Raw genomic sequence first — 19028 nt, 5'->3', positions numbered from 1 at the left:
GTGTTTCTCATTTCCTTATTAAGAAAAATGCCAAGAGTAGTCCTTGTGAACGTAGAGAAGGAAGAAGCACACTGTGCCTTCTCTGTCTAGTACTTGGGCTCAGCACTGTTTTGACATAAAAAGCGGCTTTCTCTCTTTCCCTCCATGGTATTTCCATTGTTTTTTGTTTTGTTTTTTTTTTTCTTTGACAGAATCTCGCTCTGTCACCCAGGCTGGAGTGCAGTCACATGATCTCAGCTCACTGCAACCTCTGCCTCCTAGGTTTAAGCAATTCTTGCTTGATTCTCCTGCCTCAGCCTCCCATGTAGCTGGGAACACAGGTGTGCACCACCACGCCCAGCTGATTTTTGTATTTTTAGTAGAGACAGGGTTATGCCATGTTGGTCAGGCTGGTTTTGAACTCCTGGCCTCAAGCAATCCACCTGCCTCAGCCTCTCAGAGTGCTGGGATTATAGGCATGAGCCACTGCGCCCGGCCCTTGCGTGGTATTTCTTTGAGACACCCTAAAGGCACTGTAGCCACAGAAAGGAGTGTGGACCTAGGAAGCGACTCCCCATTAGGATGCATCTCAACAACATTTCTTTTGGTTGTCATTTGGGGGTAAGAACTATTTCCAAGCAAATGCAAATCACTGGGTTGAACTGCCTGTTAACATCATCACTACACATTGCTCAACCGTCCCGGTAAATCCAGAGGGTCACAGCAGCAAGGCAACCACGCCCCCCTCCCCACTCTCCATTCTCTATTCTGTGGGTTTGGAATTTGCTGGCCTCACAACCCACTTAAAGAGAAAGGTGAAAGGTCCAGATCTCAGCTCCGCTACTCATTGGAAGTCACTTGCCTCTTTTCAGTTACGAAGTTGCTAAAATTTCTCAAAACAAAGTGACAGGACTAAATTACCTTAAATTCTTTCTAGCTGAAACTGATGGTTTTATGAGTCAGAAATGAGAACGTTAGTGTTCCAGACTTGGAAGTACAGGGAAGTAACTACAGATACAGGATATTAGAATGATGATTAAGAAGAATGGTGATTTTAAAAGCTTATCAAATAGCTGCAGCTCCTGCTTCCTTGGCAGGGAGAGTTTCTTTCCTGAGGGACAGGCGCCAGCAGCCCTGGTGAGGCAGGGCCCAGTTTGCCTCAAGTCTCCTTCCCAAGGCTACTCTACACCTCCTCCCAAAGACCCCATGAGGATTTGGTCTGGCTTCTGGCAGCACATTGACCTTTTCTCTGGAATTGTGTCAGCAATGGATCCAGCTTCTTTTCCTGGAGGGACTCGAGGAGCATCAAGGGCCTGAATGAACTTCTAATGTATTTGTGTTTCAGCAAGAGTCTTCAAAAATCAATTCTTCACCAATTGGACAGACCTGCTTGGGGCTAGAGTGCCCTTCCTCCAAGCTCCCACATTGATTATTTTAAGAATTCTTCCAACTCAAATGAAAAATACCAAAAATTTTAAAACATGCAGGCCTTCTGAAGCTATCTAATCCTAAAATTAAATATTGGGTGTGGGAATGTGAGTACACTAGGAAGGGTCCAGGAAGGACTCTGAAGGCTCTTTCCAAAGGTGAATTGAGGAGAGTTTAATAAAGAGGTAGAAGTGGTGAGGTAGCGAGTTCTCCATGAACGAGCCTCAGCAGGGAGCCATTGGCCCCTCTAGGGCTGCAGGAGAGAGGCCACCCTGCAGAAACTCAATCTTGGGGGAGGAATGTAGCCTCTTCCAAGCCATGGCCTAGGGGAATGAATACTCAGAGCTCTCTTTCTCTCCTCTTTGGTCCTTTCATTTCCAACCAGCACGTCTCTTTTGCTGAGCCCAGCCAGAAGCCAGAGGACCAGGGTGTGGACGATGTAGTCCATAAAGGTCAGCCGTCAATGAAACAGATACAGTGAAGAAGAGCAGAGAGAGTTCCCAGCAGAGGTGGGAGCTGCGGGGAGAGCCTGTGGCGTCAGATCTCTCCCAAGAGTAAGCCGAAACTCAGGGCTCCTGGGAGGCCCTCTAGGGCTGAGGCAAACTGAAAGAAACAGGTTTAGCTTTAGGGCCAAGGAATGGGTTGGAGAAGCCTAAGGTGAGGAACCAGGTGGCAAAGCTGGAGACCAGCTGGAACAACCGAAGAACAAAGAGAGGGAGGGAGACATGTGGCCTCCAGGGTCAGGGTAGTCCTCCATCCTGCCCCCGTGCTCCATTCTAGGACAGATCTCAAAGTTACCAAGCTTCGGTCCCAGGGCCTCTTTGAAACTGGTTTTAACACTAAGTAGGATATAGGGTCCCTGGCAGGCTCTTCCCAGGCAAACCACGACTATACACAATTCAAGGCCATTGTAAAGTAACGGTGAGTATATATTTTCACAGGCCACAGAGTATAATGAACACAAAAATTTGTTTTTAAAAATGTTTACCTCTGCCAGGTGCAGTGGCTCACACCTGTAATCTTGGCGACATGGGAGGCTGAGGCAGGAGGATCGCTTGAGCTCAGGAGTTGCAGGCTGCCTTGAGGTACAGTTGTGCCACTGCACTCCAGCCTGGGTTACAGAGAGAGACTCCAAGTCTAGGGGGAAAAAAAAGTTTCACTTGATCATTTCTAGGTAAAGACAATACTTTTCAGATTTAAAATTCTATCATTTCAGATTTTCTGTCATTTCAAATTTTGTCTTTCCAGATTTGAAAAGAGGATTTGTCTCCTCTTTTCCCTCAGAGTAGCATCTAAGCTTCTGAGGGAGGATAGAGCAATGTGAAATCTGGGAGGCTTCCTCTGGGCACTTTGGAGATGATCTAGGGCTGGCTGTCATCGATTGAAATATGCAGTGACATCTGGTCCTTGGGTGTGGACACCCACACTGGCTCTTGGTAGGTTGTTTAAAACCTGTCCGTTGCTAGGCCCTTTCCACTCTTTGTTCCCTGGATGGTATTTTGGGTTTTCCTAAGCAGAGTGTGCAACTATCATCCAGGTTTGTCTCCCATACCATTATGCAGAATGTTTCTCCATGATTTGCTTTGTCTTATGTCAACCAGATGTGAAATGAAGCCAAGTTAGCCTCTATTGTTCAGTCCCTACACTTGATAACACAAGGTTCTGTCATCTACCACTTCCACTCTACCATAAACTCACACCAGCTTCCCCATCTCAGAGGCTCTTCCCTGGCCTATGGAGAATAGATGTAGTGGTAGAGAGGCCATGAGAACTCACTCAGAAAATACTCTTGCCAAATCTTCATTCTAACATCTAGACTGCAGCTTTCATAAGGTTAAAAGCCAGAAATTAGACATGGTTGTTTTTCATTTGATCCATATAGTAAACACAGAGGGTGATTGAGTTGAAGGCTGGTTACATGGAATGTGTACAGTCATTCCCCAACACCCCGGCAGATGCCTGAAACCACTGACAGCACCTAACCCTATATAAACCATGTATTTTCTATCTGTCAACAAATTGGCTAAGTGACTACCTGGGAGGTAGCATAGACAGCACAGATATGCTGGACAAAGGGATGATTCACATCCCAGGCTGGACTGGGCAGGATGGCAGAAGCTTTCATCATGCTATTTGGAATGGCACACAATTTAAAGCAAATACATGGTTTATTTCTGGAATTTTCCATTAATATTTTCAGACTACTGTTGACCACAGGTAACTGAAATCACGGAAAGAGAAACTGTAGATAAGGGAGGACTACTCTATGTGGTGGGGGAACATATACATAAGAGATGACATTGTGAAGTAGATAAAATTGGTTTTAAAATCTTTAATAGTCTATTTTTCAACTTCCAAATCTTCGTATTGTGTGTTCCTGTGATTTCTCTATAGCCTTCTTTTTGAAATCTATTTTCAGGAAATCATCTGATACATAGAACCCTAATAAAGTTCAAATGACTTGCAGCACTTGCATTATTCTTTCTACATGTAATTTGATTTGAAGCAAAAAAATTCTGAGACAAAGGAATAATTTTCTCTAAACTTCTCAGCATCAGTAAATGGGACAGATAATGAGGTTTTGGAGTTAAGGGAGAAGTTGTCCTCAGTCATATCATTTAGATCATTACTTGTTTTGCTTTATATTTGCTGATACATTTTTAGATTCCAGAATGAATTCTAATAGGTAACTTTAAAGGGAAAATTTACATTTATTGTAATATTATTTTCATCAAATCACTAATATGACAAGAATACAAAATCCTGAAAATAAATTCAAATTTTCTAAGTTAAAAGAATTGAAAGTGTTTATACATACTCTAATATATATGCTTTAAATATATACACTTTTAACATGCTATACAAATATACATATGTATATACATCTTATGCAAATGTATACTTTTAGTAAAAGTATACATGTATATTAAATGTATGTATATATTCTGTGTTATACATATATACATGTATAATGTATAGAATATATGTATTTATGTATCTATACATATATACAGTATGTAATACATTATACATTAGGTATATAAAATATATATACACAAATATATATTTCCTAATACAAGTTATTGAAAGATATTGAATTTAAGAATATTAAAGCAAACATGTCATCTTAAATATCTGCCAAACAGGAGAATCTAGGGAATTGAAAAACTTTTTTTGTGAAAGACCAAATAGTGATTATTTTAACCTTTGAAAGCTGTGCAGTTTGTTGGAACTATCCAACCTTGCCGTTGTAGCACGAAAGCAGCTATAGAGAATACATATATGATGAAATGTATTTATGTTCCAATAAAACTTTATTTATGGACACTGATGTTTAAATTATATATAAGTTTTGGCCAGGGAGGTGGCTCACACCTGTAATCACAGCACTTTGGGAGTCTGAGGCAGGCGGATCACTTGAGCTTAGGAGTTCCAGACCAAAGCCTGACCAACATGGTGCGCACCAGTGATCCCAGCTACTCTAGGGGCTGAGGCACGAGAATCGCTTGAATCCGGGAGGCAGAGGTTGCAGTGCACCAAGATTGCACCACTGTACTCCAGCCTGGATGACAGAGTGCATGAGACTCCGTCTCAAAATAAAATAAAATAAAATAATAACATATAATTGTCATGTGTCACAAAAAGCTCATTTAATTTTTTTAACCATTTAAAAACATAAACACCATTCTTAGCTTGTTTAAGCTAAGAAACAAAACAAAAGCAAATGAATGAAGAAACAAACAAACAAAACCCAGAGGGGTCAGTCTATTTAGCTCACAGCCTGTAGTTTCCAGACCTCTGATCTAGACTTACCCACTCAGGATTACCATGGTAGACATTGGCTAGGTCTCAGGACTGGAGGTGAAATAGGGTGAATTAGGCAGGTAAAACCATCATACAAAGAGGCAGAAGAGCACAAGCTTAGACATTTAATCCATAATAAGAATATGGACCCTCTATTAGTATTTTGCACTAAAGAAAAAAAGGCAAATTTGGATTTCTGCTAATATCCTGAGGTTGAAAATCCCTTCCATCTAATTTCCTTGCATCCAGTATGTTTGAATTTAGAATGCCGGTTTTATTTCCCTGCTCTTGGTTCTGTTGGTGAAAAAAGGGGAGAGGAGATGCCAATATTTTTATGAGCTGTTAATTTCCATATCTGACCTGCTAGCATCAAAATGGTGATAGCAACAATTACAGAATATTACCAGTTCTAAATTGAAAGAATGCTGACTCAAAATCAAACGGTCTATCTTCCAATCTCGTATTTGTTATTAACCACCTGAGTGGCAAAAATTACTGAAACTTTCTGGGGATCAGTTTACTTATTTGTAAAAGAAGGATCTTGAAGATTTTTCTGCCCATGTGAATGAATTATGGTTCCCCTTATTACAAACATCACTTTACTGAGAAGGCCTAAGGCAAAAATAAACTTTGCCAGAAATGTAGGCAAATTATGGAAGAATATGTCAAAGTACAGAAAAGACAGATTTAAACAGTAAATTCACGTTTGTATTTTTGTACTTATTTACTAAGTTTTATGGTAACCGAGAATTCAGGATAAATTCAACTGCAGTACTTTTTCTTATGTTTATTTTTTCTGGAAGCATCCAAAAGTTAAGCCGGCTAAAGGACCTCTGGTTTACAATTCATTTCCTTGAAAGAAAAGAAGACATAAACACAATTTTATAAAATCTGTGAATTAAAACTTTGAACCTGCAGATGGTGCTATGATTCCATTTTCAAATTGTTTTGCTTTCTAGTTTAAACGCATAAGAGAAAATGCAGTTGTTTGATTGAGTTTACTTTTATTCAGAGGTAATAAAATTGAATTATTTCTTTTTATTTTAGTTTATTATTATTATAATAGAAGCAATTGTCTTTTGTATTGGGAAAAGCTACTGTAGTTACTCTTTGTAAATCCTAAGTGCTCGCCTAAGCCAAATAATAATCAGCTTTACATCTTTTATGTTTAAAATTTTTCTTCTTATTATTCAGCAGTAATTCGTCTGTGACCCTCAATTAAGTTGCTTTGCTGTTTCTGCTCTTAAATAAAATTGGTTCACTGAGAATTGGGTGATGAAGAGCTAAGGATAAAAAAATTCCATATGAGAGACATTTCAACCTCTAGTTTGTAATAATCAGGTAAAAAAGATTTCCTGGAATTAAGCCACAGGAACTCTGGCTTAAGTCAGAGCTGTCAACTGGGAAACAAATTTCCAGACATTTTGAAACTTAATTCATTTAATTTTTCTGGTAACTGGATTAGAAAATATGATTAAGCATAGCAGGATATTCTTTTACTGGATCAGTCTGACTTTGAACGAAGCAAATAGAGACTAAAATCTTAAAGTAGAAGAAAGAGGACTATAAAGCCATTCTTTCTTATGAATCTTAGAAACAAAATGTAAAAATAATACACATGGCAGAAAGTCTTTAAAATGAAAGGAAAAATGGCATTTTCCTCAGTTGTTTAGGAAATTTTTCATGTGGCTGCATTTTTACCTTAAACTCTGATTGAATGTGTGCTAGGCTACCTTTAGTTACAAATCCACAAATAGAAGTGAAGTATTTATCAAAGTACTATATAAATGCTTTTCAACTAACTATTTGAAGCCACCTGTCAAGTGATTGAATCAGAAATGTTCAAAACTGGTTTGAGTATGTGTGTGTGTTGGGGGTGAGGGTAGAAAACTAATTCTACATTATGCAAAGACTTATAAAAGTGATGATGAAAATCTTTAAAAAGAAAAGATAATTAAATTCCTTGAGGTATATAGTCTGACAACAATTTATTTTTTGGATTATTTGACACAGTGTATGTAAAAGTGCATTGGGAATTGTGCCATTTTATACAAATATGAAATAGCACTACTTCTACTGCTTTGTACAACAGCGTGCATATCTTACTATCTTAGAGACTTTCTGAAACACTTATCTTGGAATTAGTTTCAACAAAAAGGAAACGTAATAATAGAAAGGTGAAAATTATCTCTAGAGCTTTTAAAGTTAGGATAGATTTCAAGAAAGATTAAATCTGGATCTATATGAATAGCCTAAAAATTAAAAATATTAAGAGAATTGATACTTTGTAATAAAATATAATTATACATTTATAAGCATAATGAACATAAGTGTTCGTTGCTTTCTGCATTTGTTTCTACACATGAAGTCTTTATTTTCTGAAGGAATCCCAGTGGCCCTTGCTATAACACTACAATCATTTTCTTATTTCACTACAATTAATTAAAGGTTAAAACATTTCACATTGAGCTTGCTACTTTGTTTGTTTAAAGAAAAGTACATTTCCTCTTACATTTTGAAGTTACTCACTATAAACTTATATAAATTAGACATAATGACAATTAAGTAAGAACTTCAAGCCCTATTCATCCCATGGCCGTCATACTGTGACGTCTTTCAGAGCGCTTTGTGATTGCTCAGTCCTAAGTATAAGCCCTATAAAATGATGGGCTTTGAAATGCTGGTCAGGGTAGAGTGAGAAGCACCAGCAGGCAGTAACAGCCAACCCTTAGCCATTGCTAAGGGCAGAGAACTGGTGGAGCCTTTCTCTTACTCCCAGGACTTCAGCACCTAAGACAGCTCCAAAACAAAGCAGAACAGTCAGCTCCGGGGGAGCACGACTGGGAGAGGTAAGTGAAAACTTTACCTTTCCTCTTCTTTTTCCCTCCTGCCTCTGGAACTTTTCTCACAAAATACTGAATTTTTCTCTCTATTGAAAAGAATTTGATAGTGCTTTGCTTTTGCAACAGCAAGAAGACAAGTTTCTCAAGTCACCTGGTAAGGATAGAAATACTTCAATTTCTCTCATATAGATAGATTTTCTGAATTCTTTTGTTTGTAAGATGCTTTACCCTGCTTGCTCTTTTACTGAATACTGATTTTTACAAATAATTCATTCAAGTAAAGTTTGCTTGTATGTAGATTTTTGACTGAAAAGTTCGGTGGGAACATTTGCTTTTGAAATTTTCAACTTTAACCTTAAAGTGCTATTTTTTTTCCTATTTCATATGTTGGTTAGGTGAATCTAAGATGCATTTATTTTTTCCTTAAGTTTAAATTCCGTAATTTTTACAGGCAGCAAGAGAAACAGACCTTGAACTCCTAGGTTTTTAATCTAGAAACTAGAAATGAAATGTGTAAGTTGATTAAATGCAAGAAACGCAAGCTTTGCTTTTAATATATATTTTCCTCTTATGGAAAAATTTATTTCAATGACAACATATGATTCAGTAATATTTTGAGTATTAATATTCACTACTGAGTTAAGATGTTCAAATCCAAGTGTAAGGAAATAAGTTTCCAGTAATATCTACAATTGAAAGAGGAAAAAGTAATGTATATACAAAATCTTTTTAAAAATTATATGTATATATACACATTACATTTATACATTTGCACACACATGAGCAGAATAATTATTAAACAGATGATACCCCAGTCATATTAATCAGATACTGAAATTTTAAAGCAGAAGAAAATCAATGTCTTGAAGCTGTTTCCTTCATAGAAAAATACACTAAGCTTGAGTGGTACATCCCTGTTATGAAAAAACTGTCCCCAGGGTTATTTCCAGCACTATAGAAGTATGGCATTCAATAGATACTGGGGCCAACCATGTGCCCAGACAGCAGGTGAAAAGGATTCTAATTTTCATTCAAGCACCTGTCACTGAGAGAAATACTGATTTTTGAATGTATCATCTTGCAATTCTTTCTACAAGATGAAAATTAGTCTTTATAAACTCTGCAAGAGCCATTGAAAATTACTGCTAGACAATCAGAATTACCTTGCTGGTGACATCTTTGGTTGGAAGAGCTGAGGTGATTCTCTCTCTTTAGAGGCACAGAAATGGACACCAGAAATAAGGCCCAGCTCCTTGTGCTCCTGACCCTTCTCAGTGTGCTCTTCTCGCAGACATCGGCATGGCCTCTTTACAGGGCACCTTCTGCTCTCAGGTAAGTTCCCTTTCAATTCAAACATCTGAACATTCCTTCTTCATCTAAATGGGAATTTCCTATACATTTTGTTGGACAACTAAATAGTATAAATTATGTATTATGTATTTAAATTTTTCCTTGATGTGTTGAGTGAGAGGTGTTTGTCAACGTCAGGTCATTCTGAGTCCTGGAATTCTCTTTCAGGGCATGAGAGATGCTGTCTGTTATTAGTTTTATGGGCTGAGTGGATCACATTCCCAAATATGGTGAAAGGAGGCTTTGATTTTCTTTTTGTTCAAAACCAGCTTTAGATAAATAATAAGATTTATCCATTGTTATCTCAAGTCAGTTCAATTTCTGGTGGAAAAAAAGAGCTGTTTAGTTGCCTACCACATTTTAGTTTATTTTCAAGATTAATCAGTAAATAATCATAAGACTAGTAGTTGATTAGTGAAACATGAATAAAATCATGTTGCACAGAAATCTATCTAGGCAGAGTCAATTTGCCAATATTAAATATGGGGTGATTGATCTATTGAGATACACTCCCCCGATAGGTAAATTTTTATATACTTTGTTTGGACCATAAATCCTTAGTTTTATTGTTCTATATGTTATATATTTCAAGTCTATAAAGTATAACAGAACTCTTATTTAAAACTTTATTAATATATGCTAAAGAAGTAAACAGTAAATGAAAACTATATTAGCTTGAATTTTCCTTTCAGTTTACGGGCACCACTATATCTCCAAAGGAAAAATAATAATTGGGTTGGTTTTCTTCTTTGCTTATTTGCTCATTCTTGATTTTTTGCTTAAGGTAGACTTATGGTCAATAGAGAGAATAACCTCTTAGCTATTAGAGTTCTCTATGAAATCTGTTTAAATACAGCTCCTGCATTGCTTTGATAACTAAATACAACGGTTCTATCTGAATAGTTCTACCACAGCAGATGAACAATCATAAGAATGTGGACATTTGTGTTGATTGCTAAGCTTCAGACCCACAGAGGACTAGTTGCTAGTGACTCCCAACTCCCAAATCACCGAAAGATACGCAAGTGTCCAGGAGCTGACACGCTCCTTGGAGGTTTGCCCTAACAGTGAAAATCTGCACATACAATATTATAAGAGTTGCCAGTGATTGTAATATGCATGCACCCACAAATATAGTCATATTCCATATATGCATTTGACTACTCTTAGTCTTTCAGTGTAACATTGTACATCCCTTATTAAAGTTGCGTTAATACATAAGATTAGAAACAAGAGGCCCCATAAAATTTATTGAATTCAAATTCATCTTCATAGATGAGCTATTCATCTATGGAGACATTCTTTGAACTTTGTCAATACAGAGAAATATATAATGCCAAGGTAAATATTTGAAGCAAAGCTTGGGGGTCGAGAGAGAGAGAGAAGCAGTTAATACTCCATTCTTCAGAGATGTTTGGAACAGGTAATACTGAACATCACCAAATCCATAAATTGTTATCAGTTCTCATTCAATATTAGTTTTTTCCAAGTTTCTATTTTGCATAAAATCTTTCCACATATGAAATTTGACTTTGCAAAGTGAATATATTCTTGGCATAGTAAATTACACCAAAGAAGTATAGTTTGCTTAATGCTCTGATAAGATTGAATTAAGTAGCTCTTACCTTTTGTATATTCAGCTTATAAAAGTCATATGACATCTACTTTATAGGATAATAGGAATTTCCTATTTATACTCTCATTAACTGTATGAGCCATTAAGTCAAATTATGCTATTCTCATATTGTGACTGGGTAATACTTCCCAAGAGTTTAAGTATCTTATTTTAAATGGTTGTGGATCCATACACACTGTCTTCTGAAAAACGAATGTATTATTCTCGTGTAACTTTCCCCATCAGGTTGGGTGACACAATACCCTTTGAGGGAGCAAATGAACCTGATCAAGTTTCATTAAAAGAAGACATTGACATCTTGCAAAATGCATTAGCTGAAAATGACACACCCTATTATGATGTATCCAGGTGAGTTTATTTTTATAAAACTATCCAGTGAGTTTTATTTTAGAAAATGTATTTAAGAATTATAAACGTGCTAATTTTATCTCACCATGAAGCTATTCCGATAGCAAAACACTAGAGGTTTCTGTGTGTCATGGCTTCATTCATCCTGATTTACTGCAGCTCTTACAGCTGTACATGATTTTCATACTGAAAGGTTGTAACAAGCCAGGATGAACACATCATTCACTTCCATTCTGTTGCACATAATTCCAACATCACAGATTGTACCAATTCTGATAAAACTACAGCATTTAGCATTCCAATGATGGAAGAGTTGCCAAGGAGTTTTGTCTCTGTATAAAGAAAAGGTATCTGATAGAGCTGTTCATTCATAGAGCTGTTTGTCTAGAGCATCATTTCAAGTACAGACCAAGCAGCTCTATAGTACTTGGTACAAACAAAGTATAAGAGGTGCTTCATTTGAAAGAGAAAAGGTGGGATGATAGGCCTTAATGCCTTCTCTATCTTAAGAGATTTTTGTTTCCAAATATTTTGGAAAAAGAAAAAAAAAGGTGTACTGGGGTTTATGAACTTTCCAAAATCAGAATATTTTCCCATTGTGTATGTCTTTATTCAGTGGGGCAGACACAAAGCACCATGTACAAATAACAGCTAATTTAAATAGATCATATTTTTACACCAATATTTCTTAGAAAAAAATAGTTATAAAGATTCAACCATGGAGGAATATTGAAATGTGCTTCTAGAAATGCCTGTTTCTTTAATTTTTCAGTGTCTTGGGCTAGAAATATAGGGTATATCTTGATATAAGTGACTAGAAGATCTCTTTTGTTAGGGTGTTAAGAAATCTCCTTTTGAACTTTAGTTTTAATGAGAAGCTTTCATAATAAACCCATAATTTTTATTGTTATTTAATGAGCCATAATATTCTAGAAAGCCATTTACAAAATAATAGCTCTTTTTTGATTCCTTGTTTTAGAAATGCCAGGCATGCTGATGGAGTTTTCACCAGTGACTTCAGTAAACTCTTGGGTCAACTTTCTGCCAAAAAGTACCTTGAGTCTCTTATGGGAAAACGTGTTAGGTAAAGAGAATTTATTATTTTTATAAAATGTGTTATCATTATTCAATCTGAATATTGTATTTTCACTCTTAACAAGTTATTTACTTTGTTTGAAATTGAAAACTCATTGATAATGTTTAATCTAGTTAAATGAAATAACTTGTATTCTTCAGTAACATCTATCAAGCCCATGGACTAAGACTTTTTCATAATATCATACACATTGACTCCAGATGCACATTTTTCTCAAGTAGCAACCATTTACCAATCTGCAATCAAATTGAACAAGACTCAATAAAACCATCAAGAAGAGATAGTATAGACTGAGGTAAATTTTAAGGTCAACCATAGAACATTCTTTGTACTTCCTGCTCAAACTAAGTGGAGAATTCCAAATGGCCAACAGTCAAATATTTAGATGACGTTGCTCAGGGTAGCATAGCTTCTAAAGAAGTAATCATGTTTTTTTAAAAAAAATTTTTCTCCCAGTGGCAGAGCACAACTTCAGGTATTCCCAAATTTTTATTTTTGGATGAATTATTTGCTTAGCTGTACAGAATGTGTCATAAAACAGTCCCAGGTCATGCCAAAATATGGCAGATGATTCCTTGCTTTCCTTCATCCTTAGGTTTAGCTGTATTTTTCTTTTAGTCTTTTTATGATAGAAAATTAGTTGGGTGGGAATTCCTTTTTACGTGATTCTAAGAAACCTGGAACATGTGTGTATTTATCATTTCTTGTGAAAACTCTTTGATTTCCTTTTCCTCACATTCCTTAGCAGTAACATCTCAGAAGACCCTGTACCAGTCAAACGTCACTCAGATGCAGTCTTCACAGACAACTATACCCGCCTTAGAAAACAAATGGCTGTAAAGAAATATTTGAACTCAATTCTGAATGGAAAGAGGAGGTAAAGAAAAACAGAACTTGCTAAAATGAGAAATCACGACTGACTTTCAAAATAGAAGCTGCACATGGAGACCTCTCCATCTCACTATCTAGCTATACTACGTGAAGCAGTGATTGTCAACCTTGGCTGACATTAGACTACCCTGCAGAACTTTAAAAATACAGATGTCTGGGCCTTCTCCCAAACCAATTGCCAGGAAATCGGTGTCTTTGGTGGTGTGGCCCTAGGCATTCATTTATTTTAAGAGTTCCCCAGTTGACTTTACTATGATGCCAGTGTTAAAAATGATGACTATACTGACATCTATTCTGAATCTAAGAGCAAGTTTCATCAAAAGTGATGATTTTTAAAACATGTAAAGCATAGTCAATTGCAATTTGGTAACACATGGAACTCACTTTGTGTGCATATTCAATACTCTTATTTAATCAAATTAAACCATTAGGTATTTTGTATATTTAGATTCTGTAAAATCTATATCTCTCTATGGTGTGTAAATATTGGACACAATACATAAACAGTGTAGTGTTCTGTCCTTTTATTCCAATTGTTTTTGTTTAAATGATGAGCATTAAGGATAATTCTGTTTGGGTGTGATCAGACAAGATGACCCTCTTTGCCCACTAGATGATAATTCTGTAAGAATAATTTTAGAAACTCTAAGATTGATGAATAATTCATAAGTACTGACAAACCTCAAAGATAATTGTTTAGCACCCCCCATACACTTTCAGAGCACAGAGAACAGCACATTTATTATGTCATAATAGTTTCTTTAGAACCTTTCTCATCTGAGAGCCTTAATATGCACAATGTTTTTCTGGTCTGCAGCAGTGAGGGAGAATCTCCTGACTTCCCAGAAGAGTTAGAAAAATGATGAAAAAGCCCTTTGGAGCAAAGGTGATGACAACTTCCCAGTGGTGGGTATATTTGTGCATTCCTTCTGCATTCTTATGGCAGTCTCTGATTATATAAGTATCTAAGAGTCACTTAGTAAGAAACGTCTTAGGGTTAAATAGTTTCTCATCATGAGACCTCATCCAAGACAGACACTTCTACAACAGTGGACCCCAACCCAGTAAACAGCTTAGAATGATTCATGCAATTTTTTTTGATCTTGTAAAAGAGAGCACTCACAATAAGCAAACGTTTTGAGATCTGAATAGTGTTCCTGGTTTACTTGCGGTTATTTCTACTTTTGTATCAAGATAAAAAAACAGAGGAGGCTGACTCACACTGACAAGAAAAGTGGGCTTTCCTTTTGAGGATCAACCCATGCTGCTTTTATTAATTGAAGGTTTAGTCCCACAATTGACTGTTAGCACCTCACTTAATTAACTACAGGGAAATACCACCAAATTAGAGCATGGCCCATTATTATGAAAATATCAAGGCATTCTGGGTCTAACGATATTCCTTGAAACATGGCAAACTTCATACAGCAAAAGTTAAATTTAGCTTGTTTTACCTGTAAGTTTGTTTTACCTATATGACTCCAATAGCACTCTCTGCAAACATTTTTTCTTGAGCAGAAAAATCATGGATAGACTTTTTTTCTTTGTGAAGTAATAAGCTTGCTATCAAAATTGATTTTATATAAATGTGGGTTCAAGACATATTTCTTTCCTGAGTTATGTTATATCAATATTTACATTAGCTCATAAAAAAATCTATAATACTGGGCAAGTGCTTAAAGAAATTTCATGTTGTCACCACATCAAAGGTTAGCAGATTTTAAAGGGCTATGGAGTAAAATATGTTTGGCTTTGTGGGCCATCTAGTTTCTGTTATAGTGACTTAACTCTGCTATTGTAGCACAAAAGCAGCCACAGTTAGATATAAAACGAACAGGAGTGACTGTGTTCCAATAAAACTTTATTCATAAAACCTGAAGGTGAGCCAGATTCCAATCCCTAACTAGGTTAAGGAGATTAAATTCACCCATGCTCAAACTAAAGGCAATTCATGGCCTTACCTCAGTTCCTGATGGGGTTATCTAAGGTTTTCAAGAGTCATCAAGAGTGGACATGATGTCTGGGAAGATACCTGCCTAATTGACTGCTTTTGTCCACTAATTACCCTTAGACCTCTAAGAGAAAGTAGAGGCAGGAGTGTGGCCCACATCAGCTCTTTATTTTTTATAGACATCTCAGAGAAACAAGTCCCTTTGCTCAAAGAAGAAAGTTAATTACATATAGCTTTTCTAAGAGTGTTTATAAGAAGCCTTCTCCATCAAATTAAGAAACACAGTAGACACTAAAATATAAAGGAGAATTGATTAATCACACTGTGCTTTGTAAATGGTAAGATCACTTATGAGATTCCGTCCTCCATCCTTTTCTTTTTTAAATGGGTGGCTTTGGACAAATTCTTTGAAGAGGAAATCATGTGGGTCATCCATTAGTGAAAATTACAAGTGAATCATTAATAATGGTTAGTTAGACATCTTTTCACATTCCAGTTCCTCTCTGATAATCAGTCCTCTAGAAGCTGCTCTCTTGGTATGTCCCAGGACATGATCCCCTGCCACAGGCGGTTAACAAGGGACAAAGAGAAATAAGTGTTTATCAGATATGTAAACCAGTGAATGAAACTAAGATGCTAGAAATAAAATATATTTTATGCCTAAAGCAACAATTTTTTCTTTTTCAGAATTCTTGAAGGAAAACGATACGCAACGTAATTAAATTTTGAGTTCTACATAAGTAATTCAAGAAAACAACTTCAATATCCAAACCAAATAAAAATATTGTGTTGTGAATGTTGTGATGTATTCTAGCTAATGTAATAACTGTGATGTTTACATTGTAAATAGTATTTGAGAGTTCTAAATTTTGTCTTTAACTCATAAAAAGCCTGCAATTTCATATGCTGTATATCCTTTCTAACAAAAAAATATATTTAATGATAAGTAAATGCTAGGTTAATTCCAATTATATGAGACTTTTTTGGAAGAGCAGTAATAGAGCAAAATTGATGTGTTTATTTATAGAGTGTACTTAACTATTCAGGAGAGTAGAACAGATAATCAGTGTGTCTAAATTTGAATGTTAAGCAGATGGAATGCTGTGTTAAATAAACCTCAAAATGTCTAAGATAGTAACAATGAAGATAAAAAGACATTCTTCCAAAAAGATTTTCAGAAAATATTATGTGTTTCCATATTTTATAGGCAACCTTTATTTTTAATGGTGTTTTAAAAAATCTCAAATTTGGATTGCTAATCACCAAAGGCTCTCTCCTGATAGTCTTTCAGTAAAGGAGAACAACCCCTGCTTCTGACATTGAAACTTCCCTTTCTGCTTGTGTTAAGTATGTGTAAAATGTGAAGTGAATGAAACACTCAGTTGTTCAATAATAAATATTTTTGCCACAATGACTCAGAATATTGCTTTGGTCATATGAGCTTCCTTCTGTGAAAGTACATTTAGAGACACGACTATTTTTCCAAAATAATTTTAAGAAATCAAATAGAGAAAATAAAGACATTGATTATCGTTGCAGATAATTTTTTTGTTTGATTATTTTGTATGATTCAGCAGTAACTCATTTTAGCTCTAAAGTTCTAGGCACTAGATAGCTTTTGTGGTATTTGATTGTGTGCAAGTTCTAAAATAATGGTGGCTTAAATAAAAGAGAAATTTCTTTCTCACATAAGTCAAGAAGTAAGATGTCAGGGTTATTATAATGGTTCTGCTCAGCAAAACCCTCAATAACTTACACCCCTTTCAGCTCATCCCTCATCTCCAATGGTGTGGCACTTTTCCTCATGATCCAAAATTAGAACTAGCATTCCAGCCATCACATATGCATTCCAGGCAACAGGCTATAGGAAGAGGCACAGAAAAAAGGGAGCAAACAGTATATGCCAATTCTCTTTGAACTGATATCTTATACTAATATCCCCTTTACTAGAACATAGTCTTATGGCCACAGTCATTTGCAAGAGAGGCTGGGAAATGTAGTATGTTTTCTTTTCTTGTTCTGGGTGATCACGTACCCAACTTAAAACTAAGACTCTATTAATACAAAACAAGGAAAGAATAAATTTATGCAGCGATTAAAAATAATTCCAGGCTTGGATCTTAAGTTCTCACTCAAAAAGCTTAAAGAAATAATAAAGAGAGTGAGAGTCAGACCCTAACCATTAATGAAGAAGCATTATCCCCATAAGGCAAAGTTTTGCTTGGTTTCATTTGCTACAATTAGGACAAATGGCCACATCAGGAGGAACTAGTCTAGAAGTACCAGTAATTGCAAAGTAGTTTTCACAAATTGAAGTAAATTGAGTTTCTTGTATCTCTTGTTCTTATCTGATTCTTCAAATTATTAAATATTTATTAAGTGACATTTTTATGAGAAGCACTGCAGTGAAAACAGACCATTTCTAAGTGTTAAGTGTACATAAGAAGCTTGTGAAGATGAAATAGAGCCATAATTTGAGTGTGAAACTAAAGAGTTTTAATTCTATTTTATTAATACGAATCTTTTCAATTTATTCCCTATTGCTTCAAGAAATTCATTGAAGAAATATTCACTGAATGACTACGATGTGCTATGTAGCTATCTGAGAGATTGTTCTGGGCTGAGGGAACAGCAAGTGCAAATGAAGAAACAGTCCTGACATATCTGGACAGCACGGAAGCCCATGTGGCTGGAGCAGAGTGAGCTGGACAAGGACTCAGTAGGAGAGGAGGTCAAAGGGGTTACTAAGGACTGGACCTTGTAGGGCCTCACAGGCCACTGTAATTGTTTGTGAAGTGAGATGAGATACTGCAGAGTTTGGGACAGAGGTGTGATATTATCTGAACTGTATTTTGACAGGATCTTTCTGGATACTCTAATGGGAATAGAGTGAAGGAGTGCTAAGGATGGAAGCAGGGGTACAAACTAGGGGGCAAGTGCTATAAATCAAGTGGCAGATGATGGTGCCACCAAGGCAGAAGCACTGGAGGTATTGAGAAGTATATCTGAATGTATCTTGAAAGAAGAGTCAGGTTTTCTGAGAATGGATTGAAGACAAGAAGTAGGAGAGGCCGGGCATGGTGGGTCATGCCTGTAATCCCAGCACTTTGGGAGGCTGAGGCGGGAGTATTGCTTGAGGCCAGGAGTTCAAGAAGGAGGAAAGTCCAGAATGATATCCAAGGTGAATCGCCTGAGGCAACTTGAAGGATGGGGTTGCTATAGACAGAGAAGACTGGTAGGAGCGAGGTTTCAGGGAAAGGTGAGCTTAGTTTGGATGCACTAAGGTGGATGTTGAGTAGGGAGTTGGAGATGTTATGAAGAGGAGATGCTGAACTGCAGATGGGCAAGTGGGAGACCTCGCATATAGATGGGATTCAGAAACACAAGACTGGACGAGATCAACAAGAGACCAAGTGTTGCTAAAAAATAAAACACAGCAAAAACAGAAACCTCAACACACAATCCTTGAGTGTTTTTATTTCCTACTGCCGCCATAAGAAGGCACCACAGACCAGGTGTCTCAAACAAAGAAATCTATTGTCTCACAGTTCTGGAGACAAAAAAACGCTAGAGCAAGGTGTCAATAGGGCAGGCTCCTTCTGAGAGCTGTGAGGAAGAATCTGATCCATGCCTCTCCTCTGGTTTCAGGTGGTTTGCAGGCAACCTTTGGCTGGTAGAAGCATCACTTCTATCTCTGTCGTG

At 36.6% G+C, this 19028-nt stretch overlaps 1 protein-coding gene across 5 annotated transcripts; it reads left to right on the top strand.

The window, feature by feature from the left end:
* Positions 1–7887: 7887 nt before the first annotated feature.
* On the top strand, positions 7888–16864 carry LOC116463212 (VIP peptides). Of its 5 annotated transcripts, none has more exons than XM_032146209.2 (7): positions 7888–8060; positions 9270–9386; positions 11266–11388; positions 12368–12472; positions 13233–13361; positions 14193–14281; positions 16014–16864. In XM_032146209.2, the coding sequence occupies exons 2-6, from the start codon at positions 9280–9282 to the stop codon at positions 14236–14238; spliced, it is 510 nt and encodes a 169-aa protein (XP_032002100.1). In that variant the 5' UTR covers positions 7888–8060; positions 9270–9279; the 3' UTR covers positions 14239–14281; positions 16014–16864. The 5 variants fall into 5 exon arrangements, with proteins under 5 accessions (XP_032002100.1, XP_032002098.1, XP_032002101.1 ...); XM_032146207.2 differs by having other exon boundaries at positions 13230–13361; XM_032146210.2 differs by having other exon boundaries at positions 14196–14281; positions 16014–16853.
* Positions 16865–19028: the final 2164 nt, after the last annotated feature.

The sequence above is a fragment of the Hylobates moloch genome, unplaced genomic scaffold (assembly GCF_009828535.3).
Source record: "Hylobates moloch isolate HMO894 unplaced genomic scaffold, HMol_V3 SCAFFOLD_29, whole genome shotgun sequence".
NCBI classification, from domain to species: Eukaryota; Metazoa; Chordata; class Mammalia; order Primates; family Hylobatidae; genus Hylobates; species Hylobates moloch.
This window is presented reverse-complemented; position numbering and strand designations above follow the sequence as displayed.

Bases quoted from the DNA above. Each gene is read 5' to 3' on its own strand.
- LOC116463212 (XM_032146207.2), top strand. From the start codon at position 9,280: ATGGACACCAGAAATAAGGCCCAGCTCCTTGTGCTCCTGACCCTTCTC. The intron at 9,387-11,265 runs GTAAGTTCCCTT...TTTCCCCATCAG, and splicing joins AGGGCACCTTCTGCTCTCAG to GTTGGGTGACACAATACCCT. The intron at 11,389-12,367 runs GTGAGTTTATTT...TCCTTGTTTTAG, and splicing joins CCCTATTATGATGTATCCAG to AAATGCCAGGCATGCTGATG.